The sequence below is a fragment of the Heteronotia binoei genome, chromosome 21 (genome assembly GCF_032191835.1).
Source record: "Heteronotia binoei isolate CCM8104 ecotype False Entrance Well chromosome 21, APGP_CSIRO_Hbin_v1, whole genome shotgun sequence".
In the NCBI taxonomy this organism is placed as follows: domain Eukaryota; kingdom Metazoa; phylum Chordata; class Lepidosauria; order Squamata; family Gekkonidae; genus Heteronotia; species Heteronotia binoei.
Window position 1 is genome coordinate 85667629 of NC_083243.1, and position 23325 is coordinate 85690953.

Consider the following 23325-nt stretch of genomic DNA (forward strand, 5'->3'; position numbering starts at 1 on the left):
TGTAATGCTTGTCCATTAAAAGATACAGATTTGGTAGTTAGTCCTTACCCCTTGTTCATCCAGTTTCATAAGTTGTTCTGTGACCTTGGGAGTATTGAAGGCCAACCTCAGGCAGTGAATATTCAGTTCTGGAATCACATGCTCAAGCACTTCTTTCAAGGGTAATCCTCTGGCTGTGCAGTGCTTTGCAGTTGAAGGTATTGCATCCTCCAAGACAGAACCTCTCAGTGTTGTAAGCTAGGAAACAAAAGTTATATACTAACAAAGAGAACAAGGAAACAGGTCAGCAATCCAAAGATGAACGAACAGAATTCCTGGACAGTTTGCTTTGAACTGAAGCACTTTCAAACTTTACAGCAAAGCAGCAAAGCCACCATATAAATTATTATTTTAGGCATTTACTTTTCATGTTTCAACACCTGTATCTGAAGACAGAAGAAATACCTTCCTGCAGTGCATTACACATAGTGAATTTGTGCACCATGCTGGTGGAAAGGTATGTAAGTTTGCTAGCTAGAAGAATGGGAAGCAGAGGCACAAACTGCTTCACATTTACTTCTTGCTCCTTTCCAAGTAACATGCAAACAAGCGTTGATTACTTAAAAAAAAACTCTGAAGGTCAACAAGTCTAACAGTTAAGCATTCCATCTTCATGAAATAGGTATCTGTTTGTTTTAAACCATATTGCTTCTGTTAAGAGTTGCTCAGATGACTGCTGTGTGTGTGTGTTTCTGGCATAGTATACAGATGAGACAGCTGTTGTATCTACTGTTAGATCTTGTGAAAGAAAACACACTTGCAGTGCATTTCATTTCCAAGCTGACTTACAGTGTTAACTGGCCACTGTTCAGCATAAAATGATGAAGGAAACCATAGCAGCTTTCTATGATAAAGGCAAATGCCAAATTATATAATGGCGCAGGAATATGTTCAGTAGCCATGAGTACGCTCTCTTCTCCCCTCATTAGGATACAATCCTAAAACTGTAGAGTAACACTGTATTATTAAGAAGAGTGGTATTCCTTTTGTCTTCTCCTTTCTGAACCTGTAGGGGATACTGTAATTATATTTTTAGCCACTGTGCTGCAAGCAGGACAGAAACATATGGTGACCCTATAGGGTTTTCAAGGCAAGAGACAAAAACAGAGGTGGCTTGCTATTGCCTGCCTCTAAGCAACAACTCTGGATTTTCTGGAGGTCTCCATCCAAGTACTAACCAAGGCTGAGCCTGTTTAGCTTCCAAGATCTGATGAGATTGGGCTAGCCTGGGCCCTCCAGGTCGGGGCAGATGTAACCTTCCAAGACCCCAAATCAAGATCCTGATTCAAAATGTAGTCATAATAAACTCTTTTCTTTCAAAATCTGTTAAGCTTGCTAAAGTGTTTGCTAGATCATGTATGGTGTAGATCACTTAAATATTGACAAGTTTGAAATCTATGACCAGATTTGTTATCCTCAATGTCATGTTCAGTTTAGGTCTTCAGTGTCTCACATCAGATCTGTGCAAGTATATACAGTTCCCATACTGGAATCTCAGTCTTGCATTTTAAAAAACGTCACTAGGTTTGCATAGGCTTTGACTTTACTTCTTAAGAAACTTTCCAAACACAAGGATGAAAAACCCTGGTCAAATATTTTTCAGACTTTTACTGTCCACAGATTGCTTACCTCACTAGTTCTGAAAATGATACGGTAGTTATACTGAGACCCATTTTCTTTGATTTCTTCAGGTTTTTCTCTTCTGATACTAACAGCTACTGGACCAAGGTTCTCATCTGCCCCAAAATAGTTCCAGTGTTCTTGGATGTAGAAAGAGTGAAAAATTATATAATTTTAAATCTTGGGTAAACATTCAGTATTTTACATTTCCATGAAACACTATATTTTTTACAGTTTGCATTTCTCTCTAAGATCCAAGGCCAGTTACAAAATTAAAAACAATACATTGAGAACATTTCCAATATGTATTCAGTCTATGCATGCAGATTCACCACGGTAAATTGTTAACACAGTAATTGCTAATTTAAAGTCATAGAACAAGCTCATGACAAATAATTCGGTTTTACATGCCAGCAGTCACATCCATTGGCACATACTTAAACATGGGCAAACTGTAACATGTCAACCAAGCAGTCACTCACACATGCAGCAGGCAGCAACTCTTGAGAATGCAGTGAAATTTCATCCACTACAACTTCAGGGTGGCTGCAGGCTACAACTACTTGGTTCACATTTATTTATTTATTATTTAAATTTATTTTCCACTCTCCCCGCAAGAGGGCTCAGGGAAGATCACAAAACAGAATGAAAAAGCTACATTATCAAATAACAATACATAATTTAATATAAAAGTTAAATAGTTTCACTCCAAGATTTCCACATCAGTACAGCACAATATTTCACATGTAGTACCCATTCAGCCCACCTACTTTTGACCTTATGACTAGACCAAGGTTCTCCCTCTCTTTTGAGGCACTGTCATCTAGGCATGGATACTATTCTACTATCACTATTCTGGAAGGAGAAATATTATCTGATTAAAAAAAAACCTGTATCCAATTCCAATTCCAACAACTTTTATTGGCATAACAACTTCATCATGAATTGAATATATTTTCTTTGAAATTATACAACAGTCTTAAAATGTGTGTTCTCATGCAGTTCTAAACTATTTCTAAAACTATTTCTTTTTAAATACCTAGAGCAAAATATCTTTATCCCTCTGCTCCTAATACATTAAAGCTTTGTTAACCAACATCCATGGGAAACTGGGGTTGCTAGTTAATCCAATATGCTGTTTAACCAAGCTTTCACAACACAGTAGCGCTTTGTAGTTGGCAGCCATGACCAGACATGGCTGGGACACACTGCCTGCTCAGCCCTCTCATGCCAGTTTGGTGTAGTGATTAAGTATGCAGGCTATTATCTGGGATAACCAGGCCTGATTCCCCACTCCTCCATATGCACCTGCTGATATGACCTTGAGTCAGTCACAAGTTCTTGCAGAGGTGTTCCTCTCAAGAAAAAGTTCTGGATGAGCTCTCTCAGCTTCACCTACCTCACAGAGTGTCTGCTGAGGGGAGGGGAAGGGAACGCAAAGGAAATTGTAAGACACTCTGAGACTCATTTGGGTAGTTAAGGGTGTAGTATAAATCCAATTTCTTCTCTTCTTCAGTCCTAGCCAGGACCTACCCGGGATGTGCTGCCTGTTTCTCCGCTGCAACGGAGGAGCAGGCAGGGTATCCCAGCTTGCTTCCAGCATGGGTGTTGCTTGCTTGGCATCAGCACAAGATAGCAGCACTCATGGCTTGTTCCTCCTGCTCTCGCTGAAGGCAATTAGAGGCAGAACAGGATGCCAGTTAGCTAAAACTGCCAGTTAACTGGGCACTATTACTGGACAGTAATATTGTCTTTGTAGAATCTTTCTGTGTTTGTTTTGTTTTTTCATTTTATTTATCTAGACAAGCTTCACAGAATCATAAAGTTGAAAGGTACCTCTAGGGCAGGAGTGTCAAACATGCAGCCTGCGGGCTGAATCAGGCCCCTGGAGGGCTCCTATCAGGTCCCCGAGCAACTGGCTCTTGTCTGCTTCCTTCTCCCTCTCTCTTGCTTCCTTCTGCATCTCAGTTTGCTTTGCAAGGCTTGCTCAATCACACAGAAGCTACAGACAAAAACCTCTATTTCCTCCATTGGCTGAGGCTCCTCCCCCTTCTGATCCCATGGGGAGGGAGGGAAAAAGCCAGAGCTTCCTTTGCCCAATTCCCTGGATCCCATGGGAGAAATGCAAAGAAAGCACCTTTAAGACCAACAAGTGCTAATGTTTTAAGCAAGTGTTATTTTAAGGTGTTTTTTTTTTAAAAAAGCTTTTATTGTGTTTGTCTGTGTCCTTTAAAAAGTTTATATCTCTGCTACTTAATCTTAAATAGGTACACACATGGTCCGGCCTAACACGGCCTGACCCGGCCCAACGAGGTCTCATTTATGTCTGATCCGGCCCTCATAACAAATGAGTTCAACATAGGCTTGCCAATCCCCAGGTTCCAGTGGGGGTTCTCCTGCTTTCCCAGGCTCCTTCCTGGCTGGCGGGGGAAGCCCCACCCCCACAGTCCCCATGTGCCTTTCCACCTCCAACTTCAGACTCAACTCGGAAAGGCTTCCTTCTTGGGATGCTGCGTCTGCGTCTTTAAGGCTGAAGGGGGGTGGGGGAGCAGCTGAGACCCTTCGTTGGTTGCACAATCTTTTCAGAGGTTGGTTGCTCTGTGTTACTTTGAAGAAGTAGGAAGTTCAGCAACTCGTGAGTAGAGATGCCAATCCCCAGGTGGGAGCAGGTCCTCCCCTGCTTCAGAGTCATCAGAAATGTGTGTGTGGGGGGGAATGAAATGTCTGCTGGGCACTTTATGTCTGCTGGGCACCTGTGAGCCGCCCTGAGCCTGCCTTTGGTGGAGGAGGGCGGGATACAAAAATAAATTTATTATTATTATTATTATTATTATTATTATTATTATTATTATTATTATTATTATTCCCTATGGAGATCGATTCCCATAGGCAATAATGGAGAATTGATCTGGGGACATCTGGGGCTCTGGAGGGGCTATTTTTTTAGGTAGAGGCACCACATTTTCAGCATAGCATTTAATGACTAAGTGAAGCCCTTTCCAATAGGTTTTAGGCTGCCTGGGGGAAAGGAGATCTACTCTACAGGCCAAACTTGGGGAGGGACGGTGGCTCAGTGGTAGAGCATCTGCTTGGGAAGCAGAAGGTCCCAGGTTCAATCCCTGGCATCTCCAACTAGAAAGGGTCCAGGCAAGTAGGCATGAAAATCCTCAGCTTGAGACCCTGGAGAGCCGCTGCCAGTCTGAGAAGACAATACTGACTTTGATGGACCCAGGGTCTGATTCAGTATAAGGCAGCTTCATATGTTCATATGACAGGAAGGATATGTTCATATGACTGACCTCAAAATACGATCCAAGTTTCAAAAAGACTGGACCAGGGGGCCCCAAAAGAAGATGCCCCTATCCTTAATTAACATTAACAGTTTTACCGCAAGGTAAACCAAACGTCAGAGAATTGGAAATTGGCTGCAAGGCTTTTGTGAGTTTTTTCGCAGATAAGGTCTCGTCGCTCCAACACGACCTCCCCGCCATAATTGAAACAGTGAAAGAACTTGAGGCACCGAGTGTGTCTTCTGGTCCAATTCTGGACTCCTTCAATTCACTCAGCCTGGAGGAAGTTGATAGGATCCTTTTCGCTGTGCACCCTACGACCTGTGGGTTGGATCCGTGCTCATCCTGGCTTATAAAAGCTAGCCAGGCGCTGTTACGTGAGCCACTACAGGGTATTGTTAACAGATCACTGGTAGAAGGGATCTTTCCCACACCTCTTAAAGAGGCGGTGGTCCGTCCCCTCTTGAAAAAACCATCTGCAGATCCGGCTGTATTGGTGAACTATCGGCCGGTATCAAACCTTCCCTTTCTGGGTAAGGTCATAGAGCGGGCAGTGGCAACTCAGCTACAGGGATTCCTAGATGACACTTCCGCACTGGATCCATTCCAGTCCGGCTTCCAACCAGGTCACGGGACGGAGATGGTTCTAGTCGCCCTCATAGATGACCTCATGCGACATCTGGATCGGGCCGGCTCAGCGGTGCTGTTATTATTAGATCTGTCAGCCGCATTTGATACGGTTGACCATCAGCTACTGACTAGCCACCTTGCCAACGTGGGGATTCAGGGGTCTGCCTTACAGTGGTTAGCCTCTTTCCTTCAAGATCGGGGACAAAGGGTGGTGTTAGGGGAAGAATCATTCCAAAGGCACCCACTTATATGTGGTGTGCCACAGGGTGCGGTTCTGTCCCCGATGTTATCTATATGCACCCCCTTGCCCAGATTGCCAGGAGGTATGGGCTGGGATGTCACCAATATGCAGATGACACCCAGCTCTATCTATTGATGGGTGGTCACTCTGACTGTACCCCGGAAAATCTAGACCTGGCTCTTCAAGCCATAGCATCTTGGCTCAGGCTGAGTCGGTTGAAGTTGAATCCGATGAAGACGGAGGTTATCTATCTGAGTCGGGGTGGTCCAGGGGGGGAGATCCCTCTGCCGGCTCTTGATGGGGTGTGTGACAGTAATGAACAGGTTAACAAGAAAACTAAGGACGCATAGAGCCTGCATCAGGTGATCTGAGGGTGGGGGCCAGAGTGCTCTGAACTCTCAGAGGTGATTGACAGCTAACAGCTGAGGGCAGTTAGTGACAGACAGAGTCTGAGGGAGACTGCTGAAGAGAGCAGTTGGTCTGAGAAGGAGCTGAGACAGGAGCTGAGGAGAGTCTTCGAGAGAAGCAAAGCTCACTGTTCACTCTATAAAGACAGCCAAAGGGCTGTGTGTGACTAGAGAAGAGTCACAGTAAAAGACCTGAGAGGTCACAGACACAGAGACACTTCTCTTAAGAGCTAAAGAGGTGGTTGAGGGAAAGAAGTCTGAAGGGCTGGGAGAAGAGACACCAGTCAACTTAAGAGACTTGGCACATTATACCCGAAAGGCCAACCTAGAATAGTGTTGGAGAGTGAAATCTATATGATCTGTGAAACCCAAAAGACCTAAGCGAAATTGATATTATAAAGCCTGAACTACAAAGAAACTGTTAACTGCTTGAGATACCATATAGCCCATGTATATATTTCCCATTCCCCAGTTGACGACGGTGTGTGTATGTTAATAAATTTCTGTGGTTTAATTTAAAGTTCTCTGGTGCCAGTATATTGGGAAAACTATCAAAGCTGCTGTGGTCCCCTACCTACAAACTGAGTTTATATCAGTCTGAAAGCAAACAAAACCCCCAAAGAGACTAGTAGTGAGAAATCCATATTACACCCACCCCTTGCATTTCATAGTCGTGAGGTAAAATTCAAAAGGAAGAACTGAGGCTGAAGGGGCTGGGGCATAAGCTGCATATAGAAGCGATCCAGTTATAAGTGGTTGCCAGCGTCAGGATTTCGAGGAAAAACCCCAAAATAAGTGTCACTAGGACACACAAAAAGTAGAGGGACACTGCAGTAAAAGAATTAAGAAAGTTTTTTTGAAAAATTCCTGTCAGAAATGGCTCCTCCTAAGAGAACTACCACAGCCACTGGGGATGGGCAGACACAAGAAGAGATTCCTGAGGAGAATCTTAGTCAAAGCATGGAGGCTATGAAAATGCGGTTGGAATTGGCCAGAATAGAATCAGAAAAATAAATTCAAATGGTCAAAATCAAGTAGAAAGAGAAGAGAGAGAGAGAGAACATAGAGAAAGGGAAGCAGAAAGAGAGAGAGAAATACAAATGGCCAAAATTCAAGCAGAGAGAGAAAAAGAAATACAAATGGCTAGGCTGGAAGTAGAAAGAGAAGATAGAGAGAGAAAACACAGAGAAAGGGAAAAAGAGAGAGAACATGAGGAAAAAACGTACAGTTTGAAACTCCAGGAGATTCAGGCGAGGCCAGAGTTTCAACGTGACACTAGAAGTGAAAGGTGCCTCACAGTTGAACAAAAGAAATTCCCCAAGTATCAAAAAGGGGATGATGTAGAAGCTTTTTTATTTAATTTTGAAGGACCTGTAAAGATTTAAAAGTTACTGATGAGGATAGAATGATTTATTTAAGACCTCAGATTTGTGGAGAGGTGAGTGAAATATACTCTGAACTGAGGGAAGAGGAGACCTCTGACTATCAATTATACAAGGAAAGAGTCAGAGTCCGCTTCGGTTTAACAGCAGAGCAAAGTAGGAAAAAATTCAGAGAAATCAGAAGGAAGCCTGGAGAAACATACTCTCAACTAGGTTGTCGGTTAGACAGAGCCCTGAACAGATGGGTAGAAGGGAGTAAAGTTTCCACCTTAGAAGACTTAAAAAATTTAGTGGGCTCGGAACAGTTTTATAACCAAGTCCCCTCTCAGTATAGGTGGGTTCTGAGAGATAAGAGATTGAAAACAGTAGAAGAAGCAGCTGTGATTCTAGATGAGATTGAATCAGATCTAGGGAAATCAATGTGGACTGCTCCAAATAAAAAACCCCGAGTCTGGAACTCTCCAGAAAAGTCTGGGGCGAGTAACAATAACCCTGCAAGGCGGTACAGTCCACCTCCATATAAAAAGACTGAGGCTGCTTGTTTCCAATGCCGAGAAATAGGGCATTATGCTAGATCCTGTTCAAGGAAGGACAAAGGGAAAAAGACACCACCAAATAAGACAGTTAAAGTGGTGCAGTACCTAAAGCAAGAGGCAGATACAAAACCCTCACTTCCAGAGAACACACCACCAGAAAAACCCACTAGTGTTCTGAAAGTATGGAAGGTGCAGGAAGGCTTGAGTGAGGAGTATACTGAGACTGTGACAGTAAATGACCAGGAAGTCAAGGCGTATAGAGACACAGGGGCGCAGGTTTCCCTGATACAGCCAAGCCTAGTACAAAGTCATCAGTATTTACCAGGGAAATCATACACCATAAAAGGCAATAGAGGACCTGCATTTGAAGTGGCCCTAGCAGCAGTTCCAATCAAGTACAAAGAGTTCCAAGGCGATTGGGTAGTAGGAGTCCTAAATGATATAGGCACCTCGCTTTTAGTAGGCAATGATTTAGCTTCTGAATTAAAGAGACAGCAAGCTAATCCATTAAATATTGTTAAGAGAAGCAAGCCAGAACCAGCAGCTGATGTGTTGGTACAGCAAACCAAGAAGAGGAAACAGTGTTGCAGACCATCCCTGCTGCGGAATTCCTCAGAGAACAGCAACAGAATGACAGCCTGAAAGAACTATGGCAGAGAGCTGGGGTGAGTGATACTGAGATCACAATTGAACATCCGTGCAATTTAAAGTGACAGACCAAAAGCTATACCGAGTAGCATTAAAAAGAAAACATAACGTAGTATGGGAAAGAAAGAAGCAATTAGTCCTGCCAAGAAAGTATAGGATGCAAGTGTTGGATTTGGCTCATGCATCACCCATGGCCTCTCACCTTGGCATCAATAAGACAAGGGACCGAGTGCAAGAACGGTTCTTTTGGCCAAATATGGGCAAGTACATAAGGGCTTTTTGTAAATCGTGTCAGGCCTGCCAATTGGTGGGGAAAACCCTAGATAAAACCAAAGGTCTATTACAACCAGTTCCTATAGTCACAGAAGCCTTTGGGAAGATAGGAGTAGATATCGTTGGTCCTATCTCCAGAGTGACCAGAAGGGGAAACAAGTACATCCTTACCATCGTAGACTATGCCACTAAGTTTCCAGAAGCAGTTCCACTTAAGGACATTGAGGCTAAAACCGTGGCGGAAGCCCTGCTGAATGTGTTTGCAAGATTGGGTTTTCCGAAAGAGATGGTGACTGATTTAGGCACCACATTCATGTCAAATGTGATGCAAGAATTGTTGAGAGCTTGTGGGATCCGGCATGTGACCACAACGGCATACCATCCACAAGCAAATGGACTAAATGAAAGCTTTAATGGCACCCTAAACCATATGCTGAAAACCTATGCATATAAGCATCCCAACGATTGGGACCAGCGGTTGCAACACCTGCTCTTCGGGTACAGGGAGGTACCCCAAGAAAGTTCCGGGTTCAGCCCATTTGAACTATTGTATGGAAGACAAGCCAGAGGACCCCTTGATGTTCTGAAAGAGGCGTGGTCCGGGAACGAGGACATCCAGGAGACAGATGTCATCTCTTACCTATACAAACTGCAACAGCATCTGCAGGAGGTGAGGACGGCTGCTGCAGACAACATGAGAAGATCGCAACGACGGCAGAAACAGTGGTACGACTCCAAGTCCAGAGACAGAGAGTTCAAGCCAGGAGACAGAATACTGGTTTTGAAGCCCAGGAAGAAGAACAAGTTAGATGTGGCCTGGGAGGGACCTTATACCATCACCCATAAGGTTTCCAACGTGAACTATATAGTAAATCTAAGTGAGAATGGTGAACAATGTAAAGTATTCCATGTAAACATGTTAAAGCCTTATTTTGATGGAGGTAATTTGGTTTTAATAGCTAAAATGGGAATGTGTGTGGGAACTGAATTGTTGGGTTGGGGGGGGGGGAATCCCAGGAAGTTACCATCAATGAGGTTCAGTTCGCCCCTTCTCTTACTGGAGAACAAAGAGGCCAATTACAAGTCATATTGGGAAGGTACCAAACGATTTTTTCAAATGTACCAGGTAAAACAAACCTAGCATGTCACAGGATTGACACAGGGGATTCGCAGCCTGTAGCACTCCAACCGTATAGAGTGACCGGCCCGAATGCCAAGTATGTACAGCAGGAGGTAGAAGAAATGTTGAATTTGGGTTTGATTGTACCATCGGAAAGTCCGTGGGCCTCACCTGTAGTCCTAGTACCCAAACCGGACAAAACCATAAGGTTTTGCGTGGACTACAGAAGATTAAATAAGATTACAGTACCTGATGTATATCCAATGCCTCGCATAGATGAGTTGGTCGAGACAATTGGAGCTGCCAATTTTATTATCACTTTAGACTTAACAAAAGGTTATTGGCAGGTAGCCATGGATCCTAAAGATAAGCAGAAAACAGCTTTTGTAACCAAAGAGGGACTCTTTTGAGTTTACAGTATTACCATTTGGGTTAAGGAACGCTCCCTCCACGTTCCAAAGATTGATCGATAAGATGTTATTGGGACTTAAGGAATTTGCTCTAGCATATATTGATGATATTGCTGTTTACAGTGCTACATGGAAAGAACATTTGCAGCATGTGGCCATTGTGTTACAACAAGTAAAAGATGCAGGTCTCACCATCAAAGCATCTAAGTGTCAGCTAGCCATGGCCCAGATTAAGTATTTAGGGCATGTGCTAGGAGGAGGTAAGATAAAAGCAGATTGGGGAAAGGTGCAAGCCATACACGAGTGGCCCAGACCCCAAACAAAGAAACAAATTAGAGCATTTTGGGGCGTAGTAGGATACTACAGAAGATTTATACCTGAGTTTAGCGTGATAGCAGCACCGCTATGCGAGTGCACAAAGAAGAAGAACCCTGATCCAGTAAACTGGAATGCAGAGTGTCAAAAAGCTTATGAACAACTGAAAGTGGTTTTGACCACTGAACCAGTGTTAAGAACTCCAGAGTTTTCCAAGGAGTTTACCCTCTTTACTGACGCATCTAATGTTGGGATAGGTGCAACATTAAGTCAACAGGGAGAGGAAGGACAATACCATCCAATTCTGTATTTAAGTAGAAAATTGTTAGACCGAGAGCAACACCTTTCAGTGATTGAAAAGGAATGTTTAGCAATTGTATGGGCAATAGGAAAGTTAAAACCATACCTATGGGGAAGAAAGTTTACACTATGTACAGATCATTCTCCCCTGAAATGGTTAAACCAGGTGAAGGATACAAACAGTAAACTAATAAAATGGAGTTTACAGCTCCAGGATTACAATTTTGACATACAGCATATCCCTGGAAAGCAAAATGTAATTGCGGATGCACTGTCGAGACGAATGTAAATTCTGAAAAGTTTGTTTGTATTGTAACTTTATTGAAGATATTAGTACGTATACATGAATAAGAATAAGAATATAAGAACGTAAGAGAAGCCATGTTACATCAGGCCAATGGCCCATCCAGTCCAACACTCTGTGTCACACAGTGGCAAATTTTTATATATATATACACACACACACACACACACACACACACACACACACTGTGGCTAATAGCCACTGATGGACCTCTGCTCCATATTTTTATCTAAACCCCTCTTGAAGGTGGCTATGCTTGTGGCCGCCACCACCTCCTGCGGCAGTGAATTCCACATGTTAATCACCCTTTGGGTGAAGAAGTACTTCCTTTTATCCGTTTTAACCTTTCTGCTCAGCAATTTCATCAAATGCCCACGAGTTCTTGTATTGTGAGAAAGGGAGAAAAGTACTTCTTTCTCTACTTTCTCCATCCCATTCATTATCTTGTAAACCTCTATCATGTCACCCCGCAGTCGACGTTTCTCCAAGCGAGAGTCCCAAGCGTTTCAACCTTTCTTCATAGGGAAAGTGTTCCAGCCCTTTAATCATTCTAGTTGCCCTTTTCTGGACTTTCTCCAATGCTATAATATCCTTTTTGAGGTGCGGCAACCAGAACTGCACACAGTACTCCAAATGAGACCGCACCATCGATTTATACAGGGGCATTATGATACTGGCTGATTTGTTTTCAATTCCCTTCCTAATAATTCCCAGCATGGTGTTGGCCTTTTTTATTGCAAATGCACGCTGTCTTGACATTTTCAGTGAGTTATCTACCACGACCCTAAGATCTCTCTCTTGGTCAGTCTCTACCAGTTCACACCCCGTCAACTTGTATTTGTAGCTGGGATTCTTGGCCTCAATGTGCATTACTTTGCACTTGGCCACACTGAACCGCATCTGCCACGTTGACGCCCACTCACCCAGCCTCAACAGATCCCTTTGGAGTGCCTCACAATCCTCTCTGGTTCTCACCACCCTGAACAATTTAGTGTCATCTGAAAACTTGGCCACTTCACTGCTCACTCCCAACTCTAAATCATTTATGAACAAGTTAAAGAGCATGGGACCCAGCACCAAGCCCTGCGGCACTCCACTGCTTACCGTCCTCCACTGCGAAGACTGCCCATTTATACTCACTCTCTGCTTCCTATTACTCAGCCAGTTTTTGATCCACAAGAGGACCTGTCCTTTTACTCCATGACTCTCAAGCTTACTAAGGAGCCTTTGATGAGGAACTTTATCAAAAGCTTTCTGGAAGTCAAGGTAAACAACATCTATTGGGTCTCCTTTGTCCACATGTTTGTTCACCCCCTCAAAGAAATGTAACAGGCTAGTGAGGCAAGATCTTCCCTTACAGAACCCATGCTGAGCCTTCCTCAATAACCCATGTTCATCAATGTGCCTACTCATTCTGTCCTTGATAATGCTTTCTACCAACTTTCCCGGTATTGAAGTCAAACTGACTGGCCTGTAATTTCCTGGATCTCCTCTGGAACCCTTTTTAAAGATGGGAGTGACATTTGCTACCTTCCAGTCCTCAGGAACGGAGGCAGATTTCAATGAAAGAAATGTATATAGTATATAGTTAAGAATTTTGTGTTATAACATAAGCTGTGAAGTTATAACAGAGTGTAACCCACTTAAGTGTGCCCATGTATCCATTGCTCAGCAAAAGCCTGAGACCTTTCGCCTTGCGCAATGATTCAGAAGGGAAGGGACATGTGAAGGAAATGAACAGGTTAACAAGAAAACTAAGGACACATAGAGCCTGCGTCAGGTGATCTGAGGGTGGGGGCTAGAGTGCTCGGAACTCTCAGAGGTGATTGACAGCTAACGGCTGAGGGCAGTTAGTGACAGATGGAGTCTGAGGGAGACTGCTGAAGAGAGCAGTTGGTCTGAGAAGGAGCTGAGGAGAGTCTTCGAGAGAAGCAAAGCTCACTGTTCACTCTATAAAGACAGCCAAGGGGCTGTGTGTGACTAGAGAAGAGTCACAGTAAAAGACCTGAGAGGTCACAGACACAGAGACACTTCTCTTAAGAGCTAAAGAGGTGGTTGAGGGAAAGATGTGGGTCTAGAAGTCTGAAGGGCTGGGAGAAGAGACACCAGTTGACTTAAGAGACTTGGCACATTATATCTGAGAGGCCAACCTAGAATAGTTTTGGAGAGTGAAATCTATATGATCTGTGAAACCTGAAAGACCTAAGTGAAATTGAGATTATAAAGCCTGAACTACGAAGAAACTGTTAACTGCTTGAGATACCATATAGCCCATGTATATATTTCCCATTCCCCAGTTGAAGACGGTGTGTGTACGTTAATAAATTTCTGTGGTTTACTTTAAAGTTCTCTGGTGCCAGTATATTGGGAAAGCTATCAAAGCTGCTGTGGTCCCCTACCTACAAACTGAGTTTATATCCATCTGAAAGCAAACAAAACCCCCGAAGAGACTAGTAGTTAGAAATCCATATTACACCCACCCCTTGCGTTTCATAGTCGTGAGGTAAAATTCAAAAGGAAGAACTGAGGCTGAAGAGGGGCTGGGGTAGCCATAAGCCGCATATAGAAGCAATCCAGTGAGACCGCGAGGCGCGCTGTTATAGGGTGTCACTAATCCTGGCCCCCAAGGTCAAGAGCTTGGGTGTGCTCCCGGAGTCCTCTCTTACAATGGAGGCCCAGGTAGCAGCCACTACTAGATCTGCCTTTTTTCATCTTTGGCGGGTGTGGCAGTTGGCCGCCTTCCTGGAGCGCAACGACTTAGCACTGGTGATCCATGCCACCTCAAGAATAGATCACTGTAATGCTCTCTACATGGGGCTACCCTTGGCGCTGACCTGGAAACTACAGCTAGTGTAGAACGCTGCAGCACGGCTGCTAATGGGGCTCCCCCAGTGGGAACACATTCGGCCAGTGCTGAGAGAGCTGCACTGGCTACCTATTGTGTTCCGAGTCCGTTTCAAGGTGTTGGTATTGACCTTTAAAGCCCTCTATGGTCAGGGGCCGGTCTATCTGCGGGACCGCCTTTCCCCACACGTTCCTCGGAGAGCACTGCGTTCAGGGACAAAAAATGTGTTGTCCATCCCTGGACCAAGGGAGGCTAGGTTGCGGCAGACGCGAGCTAGGGCCTTCTCGGTGGCAGCTCCAGAATTGTGGGATACTCTCTCAGAGGCCATAAGGGCCCTGCGGGATTTTTCCACTTTCCGCAGGGCCTGTAAGACCGAACTGTTTCGACAGGTCTTTGAGATCTAACCTAATTTGGGAGAGAACTGCCACTCTACACCATTACAGAGTACCATGATCACCATTTACATTTATATTTATGTTAAATTATATCATAGTGATACAGCACCAAAAATGCAATGGAATGTTTTAATGTTTAAGTGTTTTAAATAATTTTAAATTGTAGTTTTATTGGTTAAACTGTAAAAATGTATGTTGTTAGCCGCCCTGAGTCCGCTTGCGGAGAGGACGGGATAGAAATTTAAAGTAATAAATAAATAATAAATTATTTCTAATGTAGGGAAGGCATTTAAATGGTGTGCGGTTCCTTTAAATGTGATCGCCAGAACTCCCTTTGGAGTTCAGTTCTGCTTGTTACAACTTTGCTTATGGCTCCACCCCAAATGTCTCCTGGCTCCACCCCCAAAGTCCCCAGATATTTCTTGAATTGGACTTGGCAACCCTAGTTCAACACCCCTGCTCTAGGGTCATCTAGTCCAACTCCCTGCACAATGCAAGAAGTACCTCCCCCCTACACACACACCCAGTGCTCCCTGCTCCAACTTTCTAAAAAAAAAAGAGAGATGTTGGACATGACTTGTTGGACATTGTTCTTGAGAAACCCATGCTGGCTCTTAGTAATTACAGAAATCCTTTCTAAATGCTCAAGGAGTGACTATGTGATGATTTATTCCAAAAATTTGAAAGTTTAAAAGTTTGGCCAAAATATAAAGTCTGCATATCTCTTGCACACAATTAAAAATATACTTTTGTATTATATATTAACTATTAGCGTAAACAAGAAACATTATGTATTTCCAAACAATGTTTTAAAAACAATAAATAGTAGAATTTTGTTCTCGTGGGTAGTATATCTACTCACCTTTCTGATAAAAGAATTTCCGATAATAATATGCACCGAGATCCACATGTTCAACAATGTATCTTTTCCCTCTGTCCAAGTATAACATCAAGTTTTCCTTGGGTATTTCAAGTACAGCCACTCCAGCATTTGTGCAATGAGAGCTAAGAGTAGATTCAAAAGAGGCACTTTCACAGCCACTGAAGGATCCCGAGTTAGATTTGGAGAGGCTGATTTTTCTTTCTCCTTCTCCACCAATCTCATTACGAAAATAAGGACAACTCATTACAAGATCATTGCTCTTATCATCTCCCTGGTCCATATTGAGGCTTCCTTTGGAATTTAGATCCTCTGTACTGCCCATTGGGGAATTGAAACTTGCAGAATGGGATAATGGTCCAGAAGCTAATGATGCAACTGCAGCAGCGGACGCTCCAGTTGTGGTATTCCTTCGTTTAATAACATTGTGCCTGTTAATTACCACTTCATTTAAATCAAATAATATACTTTGAACATCATAATGGGCAAAACACTTTGGACAAGTCCAAGGCTTCACACTATCCTCTGACCTGCTGTCCTCTAAGTCTGAAGACTTCCCAAGATCCCCTTCACCTTTGGCATTACGCAGCTTTCGAAAAATGGAAGAATCTCCAGTCTCTGATTTTGAACGCCTCTTCAGAGGTTTTTCCCTTTCTTTAAATAATCGGAGATTCTCTCTTTGAGTGATGGGCCCATCTATAACATCTAATGAAAACCCTGAACCCTTGCTTCCACTAGCCATAAGGAATTCACTGAACTTGCTGGTGGCTGGGATTCTCTGGTCAGACTTTTCATCCTTATAACCCTTTAATAAGTCAAAAAAACTTTCACCTGAAGTACCCTGCTTATCTATGGATGAGGTACTGCCATATTCCCTGTGCAATGATGGTCCAGATTTATAACTGGGTGAGATACATTCATCAAAGCTATCCACATCAAGTTCACTTATGGTAATGTCACTATTACTACGCTGTCTTATTCTACGAAGAGCTTTTCTAGGGGAACTATGGTAACCATCAGGTGTGAGAAACCTAGAATCTAAGTTCTCAGATTGTCTTGTTTTGCTTTTAAGTGTGTTTTGAATACTCTTCAACATGACAGAGTCACTAGAATTCAAGTTAATAGAGCTCCCCTGACTCCCAGGACTACTTTTTGAGGACATATTGTCAAGGCAACTTGATGTATCCATTTCTTGACTTGATCTACTGTTTTCTTTGACATTTTCCTTCCTTGGAGGCCAGTCAGCAATCCTTGCTCTAACTCCCATTTTTGGAACTCCAGGAGTAGATGTAAGGTGATGAGACCCTTCACTGCGTGGGGGGCCTACCGGAGCCATCACTGAAGATCCCAAGCTGCCATTCTGTGACCTAAAACGTCTCATGTAAAAGTCATCCGAATGGATTTTAGGAGTTCCTTCTGATAGTCCAGCAGCAACAGACCTTTCTGTCTGGGACCGCTTCAAGCTGGTCATTATTGGGAAATGTGTTTCTTCTTAACAAGCTCCAGAATAAAACGAAGTCATCTCTGCTTTTCAAATTTACAACTTGCTTATGGAGAATATTCTCCAGAAAGTATGTAGGTCGCATGAGATCCCAGTTCGGATCATTTAACGTAGTGGTTAAATGGTCCACAAATGTAACTTTTAGCTACCACTCCTGTTCGCTAACTTCTTATCAGTCTTAGTTCTTCCATTTTCACATGCCGTGACATTTCCACACATCCAAAAAAAAATCTTTGATCTGAATGGCTGATGTCAAACTTACTTTATACCTGGAGTAAAGAAAGAAGATGATGTAGGTGATGCACATATTTACAGCAGAAAAATTCTGCACAGCTGCTCTTTTCTCAATATTTTATTGCTTTCGATACAAAAGAATACAGGCTACCTTTTTTTTAAAATCAAACAAGCTTTTTCAAGACCAACAGCTGCAGAAATATTCCAAACTAAATCAGCAAAATATACAGCATGCAGTTCAATGAAGAAATATCTTACAGATGTCATGACTACACATAGGGTTGAGGAAAGTCAGATGTAATTCTGAGTGTTTGATGGAAGTAGCTGCTGAACTGGACTACTGTTGCTCCCTTAAACTTCTCCAAGACTAGCCTGAGAAATACTGTTCATAAGAACATAAGAGAAGCCATGTTGGATCAGGCCAATGGCCCATCCAGTCCAACACTTTGTCACACAGTGGCAAAAAACCCCAAGTGCTATCAAGAGGTCCACCAGTGGGGCTAGAAGCCATTCCACTATGCCCCCACCCCCAAGAACCAAGAATACAGAGCATCACTGCCCCAGACAGAGAGTGCCAACAATATGCTGTGGCTAATAGCCACTGATGGACCTCTGCTCCATATGCGTATCCATTCCCCTCTTGAAGCTGGCTATGCTTGTAGCCACCACCACCTCCTGTGGCAGTGAATTCCACGTGTTAATCACCCTTTGGGTGATGGACTTCCTTTTATCAGTTCTAACCCGACTGCTTAGCAATTTCATTGAATGCCCACGAGTTCTTGTATTGTGAGAAAGGGAGAAAAGTATTTCTTTCTCTACCTTCTCCATCCCATGCATAATCTTGTAAACCTCTATCATGTCACCCCTCAGTCGATGTTTCTCCAAGCTAAAGAGCCCCAAGCATTTCAACCTTTCTTCATAGGGAAAGTGTTCCAAATTTTTAATCATTCTAGTTGCCCTTTTCTGCACTTTTCCCCAATGCTATATCTTTTTTGAGGTGTGGTGACCAGAATTGTACACAGTACTCCAAATGAGGCAGCACCATCAATTTATTCAGGGGCATTATGATACTGGCTGATTTGTTTTATATTTCCTTCCTAATAATTCTGAGCATGGCGTTGGCCTTTTTTATTGCAATCACACACTGTCTCGTACTTCTGGCAAGGTACAACCTAATAAATGCAAAGAGGATGGGGCCTCAGTCTGCCCCAGGCAACACAGATACTCCTAATGAGCAACAATCACCTACAGCCCACTCAAAACCAACAAACAGCAGTTCCCCAGCAACCACACAAACTCAGACTCACAGCAACTTCCCCCAGCTGTTTAGAAAGCCAAACACACCCTTGCAGCAGCATTCCTTTCCCGCTGTCTCCCAGAGCTCAAGTGTGCTCAGCCTCTGGCAAGGTGCAGCCTAATAAATGCAACGAGGGTGGGGCCTCAGTCTGTCCCAGGCAACACAGACACTCCCAGACACTCCTTTTAAAGTTTACTTGGTTGTGTATATAACACAATTATTTGCTCAATCACAAATTAAAACTGTGGACAGAAATGGACATCATTCACGGTAAGGGAAAGGTTAAGATGGAATGATTCTTTGGGGCTTTTCTTCTTTCTTCTAAGAAAATTATAGAATCACCTCTACAAGATGCTCAAGCAGGCAAATCCATCCCCTGCTGATAGGAGTCTTGCTTAAGAGTCCATTCAAGATGTTCTTTTAGCTTTCCTGCACTTAGATTGATAGGGTCAGGGACTGTATTGTAGAAAGGCAGTGTGGTGCAGTGGTCAGAGTGCTGGACTAGGAACTGGATGTTGAGGATTGGGGGTGCCATCAACTCCCACTAGGGGCAAAATGGGGGCAGCTGGTTATCCCACTAGATGGCAGTGTTCCAACCACAGTGAGAACTCCATGGGCCACTTGGCCAGAAGCCAGCAACACAGTCCTGACCAAGCAGAGGGGCAAGGATTAGGAGGGCAATTATGGGGTTAAAACAAGGAAAGAAGGGGGTTAAAAGAGGGAAATATGAAACCAGAGCTACCATCCAATTAGCACCCCAGCTCTTGGCCTCTTGTGAGAGCCAGAAAACTGTGAATGGGCCCACCTTCTCTTTACGCTGGCCTTTAAAGTTAGGGAGAGGCTGTTGAGAACACATCAGTCTGGGCTCCAGGCAGTCGATGGGCCAGGTGAAGGAGATGAGGTGATTGAGAAGAACAGAGGTAAATCTCACCTCTCTCCCTTTTCCACAGCTGAAGCCTTAACATTAGTATGTAAGCAGTCTAATACACAGGGTATGAAACTGGCTGAAGAAAGCTGGACTGCAGAACCTGAAAAGGTGGTGGAGAATGGAGGCATTTGTCTGTGAGAGATTTTATGTTTCGCCCTTCTTGCCCCATTGGCTTTGTGGTCTCAGTAGGCTGCCCCCCCCCACCTACTGATGCTTTACCTGTGGAACCAACAAACAATCAAGGCACTGGTTGATTGGGTGGGTTCAAAAAGGTACTTGCGTATAAGCAATGGGATGGGGACCTCAGGGGGCCTTCTGGTAAGGAAGGACCTCCAGGGTAGGCCTAGGTCCCTATCTCCAGAGTGTCTGTGGTGAAATGGGGTGTCCTGCAGTCTGCGCTATATCTGTGGTCAGGTGGGACATTTCTGCAAGCATGACTCTATCCCATGCTTCTAGGGTCAGACACCTCAAGCTTTCAACAGATCCTGCACCAGAGGATCAAACTGGCTGAGGGCCTTCCAGGTGAGGAGGAGGTAACTTCACCTGCCTTTATGGAAGACATGGATACCCAACTTGAGGTTCTGACCCTGAGTCTTACATAGCGCAAGATGAAGACCCAACGGAGCAGCTAACATGAGAAGTCACAGTGAAGGAGGGAGAAGTGCAGGATTCCCAATAGACCACCCAGTTCCCCCGGACTGAGGGAGAAGGGAATCTGGAGGTGGACAGCAAAGAAATCTCAGAGTCCAGGAGGAGGTGCAGTGGTTCTTGGTTCTTGAGGAAGTCCTCTTACCATGAGGAAGTCCACCCCTTTGCCCACAACCATGCCTAGGCAGGACACCATGAACCTGCAAAAATGTTAGCCTAAACTCTAAACCATCTTTTTTGGCCATCATTTTTTTCAGGATATAAAGGCCTTCTGTTGTACTTTTCCAGTTTGAAAATATGTTGTGGATGGAATTCCTCAAAGGCTCTGTGTACCCTCTGCCCATCATGCCCCAACAATCTGAAGGGATACTTATGGATTTCATTGGGCCCTTACCTTACAAAGAGAATTGTTACATTTTTGAAATCACATTACTACTGGTACCCACAAGCCATACCTCTGCACAATAAGTACACTCTAGGAATAGCACATGCTTTCCTACAACTCTTTGCTCAGGTAGGACTCCCAGAGAGATCTTGATTAATCAAGGGACACCATGAAGCTATGTCAGATTCTGGGCATTAAGCAGCTGTTCATCTCCATTTATAGTCTCCAAACAAATGGCTTGGAGGAATGGTAAAAGACTGTCCTCCAGGAGCTTTCCTGGGACCTTTCCACTTTCCTCCCTATTCCTTCCCTTAACATATGCTCAGAAGCATAAGAACAGACACATATAATATTTGGATTTAGAGCCATAATGTCCCTGAGAATTTGTCAGTTCTGTACTACTTATATTAGAGCTTCTCAGGTGTCTCAGATGACCACATTTTGCTGTATTAGGCAAAATGAAACAACACCCTAGCAGACTCCCATACATGGTTTATGGGCTACATTTGGCTTGGTGAGTCACAAATTATGCTGGCTTTTAGTAAGCACATCTCATTTGTTTAAGCTCCATATATATATGTCAACTATCTGTGCGACACTCTAGACTGAAAACTACAAACCACCTCCTTTTCCACTTGTGTTAACACTTCAACCATTAAAGCTACCCCAGAAAGCAAAGCAGCACTTGGAGGTATTTCTATGCTGCACAAAAATGATTTCCCCCTTCACAAAAAAATCCAGAAAATTCATAATAAAAACAGGTTTCCTACCTGTAACTGATGATCTTCGAGTGGTCATCTGTGCAGTCACACTGATGGGAGTAAGGCGCCTGCGCCGATCTCGATCGGTAAACTTAAAAAGCTGCGGATTTCCGCGCCGACGTCCCAGTGCGCATGCCCAGGAGCCCCCACCACGCATGCTCACTGAGACGGGCACGGACATCCCGCCAGTTCCTTCTGACCGCCACGTCAGCCCAGTGATGGACCGGTCGCAGCGGGGAAGGAGGGCGGGGAGTGTGACTGCACAGATGACCACTCGAAGATCATCAGTTACAGGTAGGAAACCTGTTTATCTTCTTCGTGGTCTCTGTGCATCACACTGATGGGAGACTAGCAAGCCAAGACCATACCTGGAGGCGGGTGCCACGGTCCATCAGCAGGAAGCAGACTCTAACACCGCTCGGCCCAGCGCCGATTCGCGACGGCTTCGTAGGTCCAACGCGTAGTGGCGTACGAAGGTATGTCCAGAGGACCAGGTTGCAGCCCTGCAAATGTCCTGCAGTGGGACGCCTCGCATGAAGGCCGCTGAAGTCGCCATCGCTCGGGTAGAATGGGCCTTGATGGGCCCAGGTAAGGGCCTCTTGCGCAGCAGATAACAGAGCTTAATAGTCTCCGTTATCCATTTGGACAGCCTCTGGGCCGATATTTTATGCCCCAGGGAAGGCTGGGCGTAGGACACGAAGAGCCTAGGGTCTTTCCGGAAAGGCCTGACGCGGTGCAGGTAGAAGGCTAGCGCCCTCTTTACGTCCAGGGCGTGCAGCCTACGCTCGTCCTCATTAGACGGGTTGGGAAAGAAGACTGGAAGGCACGTCTCCAGGTCCAGGTGAAAAGCCGACACTACCTTCGGGAGGAAGGTGATATCGGGCCGCAGACGAACTCCCTCCTCAGAAAAACATAAGTAGGGGGGATCGCAGCGCAAAGCTGCCAGCTCCCCCACTCGTCGAGCCGAGGTTATGGCCACCAGGAACGCCGTTTTCCAGGCTAGCAGTTGAAGAGGACACGTAGCCATGGGCTCGAAGGGTCTCCCCGAGAGGGCTTGCAGAACCAGAGACAGTTCCCAGGCGGGCGCCAGATGTTTAACAGCTGGATACAGTCTGATAGCCCCTCTGAGGAAACGTTTAGTGTCCGGATGGGCAAACACAGTACGCCCATCCACTTGCGAGTGGTGAGCAGAAATGGCCGCAAGGTACACGCGAACAGAGGATACCGAGAGCCCCTTGTCCAGTAAGGAGAGTAGGAAGTCGAAGACGATCGGCAGGCCCGCCGTCATAGGGTCACCCGTACGGGAGGAAGAGAAGCGGACGAACACTCCCCATTTATAGGAGTACGCTCTACGAGTGGAGGGTTTCCTGCTATTCAGCATCACAAACTGGGCCCTTTCCGACCATGACCTTACTGGAGCCGCCAAGCCGTCAACTTCAGTTGCGGTATGTCGTGGTGTACCACCTGCCCTCCGTGCAGTAGCAGCAAGTCCGGGGCCTGCGGGAAGTGGTGGTACACCCCGCCGGTCAGGCGAAGGAGCAGGGGGAACCAGTGCTGTCTGGGCCACCAGGGAGTTACAAGGATGCCCTTCGGCCGCTCCCGGATGACTTTCTGGATCACCCTGGTGATCAGGGGCAGCGGGGGAAAGAGATAAACCTTGTGCCTCGTCCAGGGCACAAGGAGGCCGTCCCCGAGGGACAGCGGATCCACTCCGCCCCTGCAACAGAAGAGAGGGCACCTCCTGTTCGCCCTCGTGGCAAACACGTCGAGCTCCGGGAATCCCCACGTCAGGAAGACAGGACGCAGAAAAGTCCAATTGAGCTCCCATTCGTGCCCGGCGGCGCCCCCCCGACTGAGGAAGTCCGCCTGGGTGTTCAGGTTCCCAGGAAGGTGGGTGGCGACCAGCGAAGCCCCTAGGGCGATGCACAAGTCCCAC

The 23325-nt window shown here is 44.9% G+C and overlaps 1 protein-coding gene across 1 annotated transcript in view; it reads right to left on the reverse strand.

The window, feature by feature from the left end:
- The window catches only part of SIPA1L1 (signal induced proliferation associated 1 like 1), a 347094-nt gene that overhangs the window by 96948 nt on the left and 226821 nt on the right, over positions 1-23325 (reverse strand). Inside the window, exons 6-8 of the mRNA XM_060262825.1 lie at positions 15618-17405; positions 1669-1799; positions 49-237 (exon numbers count right to left, since the gene is read on the reverse strand). Coding sequence (XP_060118808.1) covers positions 49-237; positions 1669-1799; positions 15618-17106 — 1809 coding nt within the window. The 5' untranslated portion in view covers positions 17107-17405. The remainder of the gene's footprint in view (positions 1-48; positions 238-1668; positions 1800-15617; positions 17406-23325) is intronic.